The sequence below is a fragment of the Garra rufa genome, chromosome 11 (assembly GCF_049309525.1).
Source record: "Garra rufa chromosome 11, GarRuf1.0, whole genome shotgun sequence".
In the NCBI taxonomy this organism is placed as follows: Eukaryota; Metazoa; Chordata; class Actinopteri; order Cypriniformes; family Cyprinidae; genus Garra; species Garra rufa.
Window position 1 is genome coordinate 21,624,591 of NC_133371.1, and position 6,933 is coordinate 21,631,523.

The window sequence follows — 6,933 nt, forward strand, 5'->3', positions numbered from 1 at the left end:
TAGTGTTACTATAGTTTATGATCAGAAAAGACAACTACTGTACAGTAATAAAATTTACATTTTTAATAAAATAAACATTTATAATATTTATTAGCAAAACTTGCTATATTAATATATTGCTAGCTCGTTACTCTCTTTAAAAAGTTAACCTGTTCTGCAAGTCAGTGGAGAACAGCAGCCTGTGGCTAATTTGGCTAATTTAGTAACGTTAACATTAACTTAGTTAAATTGATGAAAGGGGAAGCTCACCTGTTGTTTGCACCGCGACGACGGCAATCACCAGAAAAGACTCTAATACACCTCCGATGCAGACGACATGACCACGAGACCACAAACTTGAAAATAAAACACAAAAGATGCAGTTAACCGCGGTGTTCAGTTTTACCTCAGTGTCTCATGTTAGCGCGCTGTTTATGTCACGCCTGTCACTGAAGGGACCGTCTATAAAGTTACATACGACATTCATACACACATTTCTTACTTAAACATCATTTGAAGAGAATTACCTTGCTAGCTATAAAGAGGCAGCGTTTAAAAGATATTATGCTGCTCTGTGACTAACGTTAAGTTTGTCAACTTCGGCTTACTGACATTATTAGCTTACCAGTTCATGTTATCGTCGATATATGGCAGTCATTCACAGAAGAAGATCCAAAATACACCTCCGCGCTCCGACGTTACAGACGACATCCAGACCAGAAACTTGAAAATAACAAACAAAAGAAGGGCTTGAAAATACAGTTTAAAATCTCCACAGAAACAGTGGTGTTGCTTAACGCACTTTACCTCAGTATTTCACCTCAGTTTGCTGTTAAGCTTGAGTAAGTGCTCGTCAGACGAACTAACTTGCATTAAAGGGCAGCCGAATATACAAACGTGTTTCTCAGTTTAAATAAAGTTTATTTCGACTAATATAGGTCACCTTAATTTACTCACCAGTCCATGTTTTCACCGTTATGGCGGCGCCCCGGCCGTCAGTCAGAAAAAAAAGGCTACCGACATGAAAAACACGATGAATATTGTTAGTTTGCTGTTAACAAGTGAAAACAATTTAAAATTGTTCAGTTTTTCATAAAACAGAAATAATATACTAACCTTTTTGTCCAGTTATTGATGCAACATTTCTCTTTTGTCCTTTTTACCGCCACTTCCTCTCAACAGGAGAAAAAAAAAATCTCCCTTGCCATTGGTCAATTTTTCGCGGGCAAGTTCACTACTGTAAACGGATTTACAGTAGTGGAGAATTACAGTAGTGATCATATATTTTCCCATAATCCTTTGCAGTTTACAGTAAAATACTGTATATACATTTTACAGTATCTTACTGTAGATATTACAGTAAAATACTGTTCAAATTACAAAAATCGGTTACAGTGTATGCACTAATAAAGTATTTACAAAATCAAGTACAAGTTATGAGTTCTTTATTCATTGTCACTGTAATTAACCAAACCAGGATTATTTTGTCTTTTTTGTTTTTAAATCCTTTCAAAGTTACCTCATTATTAATTTTGTAGGGCTTAACCTTCCAACTACACATACAGCCAAAATACTTTGAACATGTACTTGACATCCTTCTTAAAATGTTAAATTTTGACTTTCAACTAGTAAATGGTTTCGTACCAGTCATGTTTCTCTCTCTCTCTGTCTCTGTCTCTCTTTATTTTTAGCAAACAATTGTAAGTGGTGTGACCAGCTCTGTTCAGTTAATAAAACTTTTCTTCTTTTTTTCCACTAGGAAAGTATATGACAGCGATATTACATTTATGATCTATATGGTTAAGAGTCTATATTGTTATAGACCTGCCCAGCCACAAAAACATTAAAACTATCCCATGTTTTGTAATCACTTTTTTTTATTGTGAAGAGGTCACATACTGGCCATTCACAATGGCTACTTTTGGCCATAAACATTTATAAACTTTTACTTAAATAGAAGAGAGACACTGTAGCTTTAAGCTCTACAACATCATCATCTACAGACACAAACTGCTAACTAAATGACACCAAGATACATATAACATGATGTATGTAAAAACACATTATAGAAGATTGTGAAGATATTTTATTTTATGTTTAGAGGTGGCATTAGGGTTAGGGAACAGGTAATATTATATATGATAGGAAATATGATAAAAAAAATTACACATATGGAGATAATGACAGCTAACCCTACTCCTCCACTTCTGTATTACAGTTCAGCTTTCAATCCTCTAGCCCATTTCACTTTAACTAACACTCATTCTCCCTTTACACGTTCTGACTGTCCCTGTTCATTTCATTTTTTTTTCCACCGGAATGAGAATTTCATTATTAGCTGGTCTTTCAGTGCCAAGCACCATAAAAATGTGAATTTGCAAAACCTCCGACAAGTCTGTCCAACTGGATAACTAAATCTTGCTATATAGTACAATTGACACAAAAACTTTCTAAATTGTGGTCCATTTCCAGTTCCTCATATTTGTATTAATACATTTGCTCTACTGATATATTATTGTTATAAAAGTGACTTTGAAATCATGTAAAAGATTTGTTTCACTTGTCGGAAATCTGGAAGTCCCGCATACTGGTAATTTTTGTACTCAGTCAAGACTATACAGGTTGACCAATTAGACCAGCACCAAACCAAAACTAACTAGCTCAACCAGTGTGGAAATTTAAGTTGGTTTTAACAAAAGATAGAAAGAAAACAAAAAAAAGTGGACAAAAGCAGAAAAAGGAAAAGAATAGTTGAAGATTTGAGGTTTAGGTAAAGACAGGTTCATGACCAACCTTTATAAGTATCTTTCCCTTCAAGGAGTTCGGACTGGGGAGCTGCTTGGGGTCTTTGTTCAGAGCCTCCCCCACATCCAGCTTGTCTCCGAAGATCTCTTTCAGGTGCTGAGCTATCTTCTTCTGCTGCTGAATGCTGCAGTGATTCTCTATGGACAGGATCACGGGGAACCTGACGCAGCAGGAGACAGAAGAGAGAAAGGATGAGGGTGACAGTAATCACAAACCAGGGAACAGCTAGAACAGTCAGCAGCTGCTCCCTGCCTCCAGAGCCTTACCCCGACATTAACCTTTTATCCGTATTTCTTTCATCTTGACTCATCTTCACTGTCATGTGCTCTCTCTCTCTTTTGCTGTCTCACTTTTCCCTTTTCGTCTTTTGTTTGACTGTCTCTCTTTTTACTTTTCCATGCTGCTTGCTGTCTAGCTGTTCTGTTTACTTCATAGTCTGAGATGTCAACATTCCATAGTCTAACAATTGCTCTAACAAGGTGTTTCCAGAAGCATGCAAGAAAACACCACAGATTTTACAATATAAAAATCTTTCTTTTAATCACGCTTTGTGCCTTGTTTACTGATAAACCTTTTGAAAAATCTTTGAATCAAGATTAATATATTTGAATTGATGGCTGCATGTGCTACATACCAAAAGGGTGTACACAGAAAGCCAGGTACCTAAAAACCAGAGAAACCCTCTAGATTTAAAAGCCCTGGAGTATGAATGACATTCCTCTTGCACACAAATACACCATGAAAAAAAAAAAAAAAAAAAAAAACAGAATCTGAAAGAGGAAAATGGGAAGATAAAAGATGCCCTGTAGGGCTACAGTGATAGCACTGCTGTCTCAGCAGGTGTCATGGGATTTGGTGAGTGTAATTTGCATGTGATGTGCATGTGCTAAAAGGCTCATTTGCTCCATTATGTTCAGCCATTAGCTGAAACAGGTGGCTGTTTAATGATAAAACACTGTTAAAGAAATAGACAGGTAGCTTTCCAGGAACTGGTACATAAAGTTCCCCTCAATTATTACTGTGCTTATCCTCACGGTGAAAAACAAAACAATTTTCCACAACAAATCAAATATAATTTTTATGTCATGCACATCACTGGGTGCCTTATCTGGTAATAGTAAGATGAAGAAGACAAAGCAAACATAGGGTCTACAAGCCCATCTGAATTGTTTTTGAGATAACAGGCTATTACACATGAAAACAGACAGCAGTCTGACACATATGACATTCACCCATGAGATGATTACAGAAATATGCAGTATTTTAGGAGGCAGTAAGCAATTTTGTATTATGAAGCTGTATTTTAATGTTTTGTATTGTAATGCAAGAGAAAATAATAGTTGAAATTTATAAAAATGTCCCCATTTAAAAGTTTACATACACTTGATTCTTAATGCTTGCCTGCTGTTCTTCAGAAAAATTCTTCTTTTCCCACAAATTCTTTGGGTTTTGGCATTTTTGTGTATTCGAGCTCTTTCCAATAAAGACTGCATGATTTTAAAATCCATCTTTTCACACTGAGGACAACTGAGGGACTCATATGCAACTATTACAAAAAGTTCAAACGCTCACTGCAGCTTCAGAAGGAAACACGTAAGTATCATCTGTACCTTCTGAATGGTAGTACTAAATGAAAAAAATAAGAAAAATCTTCGTTCTGTTCAAAAGTTTACACCCCCCGGCTCTATGCATCGTTTTTCCTTCTGGAGCATCAGTGAACATTTGAAGCTTCTGTATTAGTTGCATATGAGTCCTACAGTTGTCCTCAGTGTGAAAAGATGGATATCAAAATCATACAGTCATTGTTGAAAAGGGTTCATTAACACAGCTGTGCATCATACAGATAACAACACAGTAATAAGAATCAAGTGTATTTTTTATAAATTCAACTATTATTTTCATCTATGGACTATATGTAAACGTGAAATATCTTAGTACTCAGGTTAGTACTAAAAAAAAATAACATGCATTTTGTATGATCCCTCTTATTTTGCTAAAATAATTAACATTTTGCAGATTCTGCAAGGTGTATGTAAACTTTTGACCTCAACTGCATATATATATATAGAAGTGTGTTTTATATATAGTTCTAATGACGTAATAGTAATATTAATTTTGGGAGACTACAAACTATTAAACTACAGTCGTTCCCATTGTGCTCCTCCAGACCACTCTTTTGACAAAACCCTTATCTCATATGGCATATCGAAGTACCATTCCTTTCCTTAAGTGTGAAATTACTTAAAGAACTTTTAAAAAGAGAACATATGGCTGTTTAAAATGAGCAATAAATGGCTTTGCTGTGCCCACCAGGGATAGTTTTAAAAAGCTACAAAGAAAATGATTTATTTCCTGACATCAGCTAATGACTGATCATAAACGAGTGTGATAACAGAGAGAAAAAAATCAAGAGAGAAAGAAGTACGCACTCATTGTTGACAAAGGCGTATTTGTTGATGGTCTCAATGACAGATTTAAAAGTGATCTTGGAGGTCAGAGTGTAACCGTGTTGGACCATAGGCTCCCCATCTGGACCATCCCAGCAGTCCACTGTAACACAAAATAATTTATTTACAACCACTGGATAAGATATATTCGATATATATTCACAAGTGTTATCTTACCCTCCACACAGCGGCAGCCAGCCTGCAGAACCCAAGCATACATGTCCGTCTTGGAATGGGATAGCAACTGATCTCCAGTCAGGTAGGTGTTGTGGGAAGAGGCTATGAAATAGTTACACAGAGGCTGATCCATGTCTTGATTGACCTCGTTGTGCTGAGGGTTGAACACATCACAGACTGGGCTCCGCATGTAGTTGGTGAACCCTAGATAGTGAAAGCAGACAAAAAACTGTTGGACATTTTTAATTTCTTTAAGCTGTTTAATATATACACTACCAGTCAAAAGTTTTTGAACAGTAAGATTTTTAAAGAAGTCTCTTCTGCTTACCAAGCCTGCATTTGTTTGATCCGAAGTACAGCAAAAACAGTAAAGTTTTGAAATAGTTTTACTATTTAAAATAGCTGAATTTTAGAATCAAATAAATACAGGCTTGGTGAGCAGAAGAGACCTCTTAAAAAACAACAACAACAAAAAACATAAAAAATCTTTTTCAAAAACTTTTGACTGGTAGTGTAGTGCTACAAAATCAAAACAATCCAAAAACAAAACATGCAACATGTCTTTCAAAATCTTAAATTTTAGTCAAATGATTAATGATGCACTGCTAAAATATCAGTGGTTTCAAACTCAAACAATAAACTCTGCCAGGAAAATATGAGGACATCGGACAAAAAGGGGTGATGGCAAAATTGCAGAGTCCAACAGTTGGAGGGATCATTCCAGTGACTTTTTAAAAGCCTAAATGTCTTGCTCTTTTTCAAAAATGCAATTTTTAGACAAAAAGAAAGCTGTGTGCGAGTGGTAGCAGATGTGTGCTGAATGAATTAGTTTCAGCTTAACAAGCCACTAATGGAAAACAAGTCACTAAGAAACACATCATACATTCAATTATGGAAGCGGCACACACACTTAAATTTGCAATAAATACCGTGTAAAAAAACATGTCCACTTCCAGACACTCCCAGATTCGAAAACGCATTCAACTGGATTGCTTTCGCAGTGTAGACGCTTATGTGGTCGAATGTGTACGAACAGTCACTAAAGACCGCCTCCTCTCTGCCTACTGACCTAATTCTTAAACAGATGGGATTTAAACTGCCAGCTGAAATTGTAAGTTTGGTTTGAAGACGAAAAAATGTAAAAAGCACAAGGTTCAGTCCTGACTCCTGACTATAACACAAACCCACAGCATTCAGCATAGTTTTGCAGCTTTCAGAGCAGCTATAACAAAATCTGATGCCTTCTGTGTCATGTTCGGTTGTTTTATTTTACATTCATGTGTAAATTGCAGTTTATTTTCGCAATATTAGATTGAATGATCAAAACAGACCCATATATGCACCTACCCATATACCCAGACCAGAGGATTATTAAGGGCTCACACACAGCAGGCAGGGTCAATCGGTTTCACCAGCTTTGCTCTAACATGAAGCCAAGCTGAACTGAGCCCCTGTGTCTGATTTAGCTTAGGGGGGAAAGAGGGCGGCCAGTGCTTCACTGTCAGTGGACAGTGCTCATGGACCC

The 6,933-nt window shown here is 36.4% G+C and overlaps 1 protein-coding gene across 2 annotated transcripts in view; it reads right to left on the reverse strand.

Annotated features, from left to right (window-relative positions):
- Positions 1-5,602, reverse strand: part of plch1 (phospholipase C, eta 1) — a 35,483-nt gene extending 29,881 nt beyond the window's left edge. For both annotated transcript variants that reach the window (XM_073850641.1, XM_073850640.1), the window contains exons 1-3: positions 5,409-5,602; positions 5,214-5,334; positions 2,773-2,944 (exon numbers count right to left, since the gene is read on the reverse strand). In XM_073850641.1, the coding sequence (XP_073706742.1) occupies positions 2,773-2,944; positions 5,214-5,334; positions 5,409-5,598 (483 nt within the window). In that variant the 5' untranslated portion in view covers positions 5,599-5,602. The remainder of the gene's footprint in view (positions 1-2,772; positions 2,945-5,213; positions 5,335-5,408) is intronic.
- Between the last annotated feature and the right edge of the window lie 1,331 nt (positions 5,603-6,933).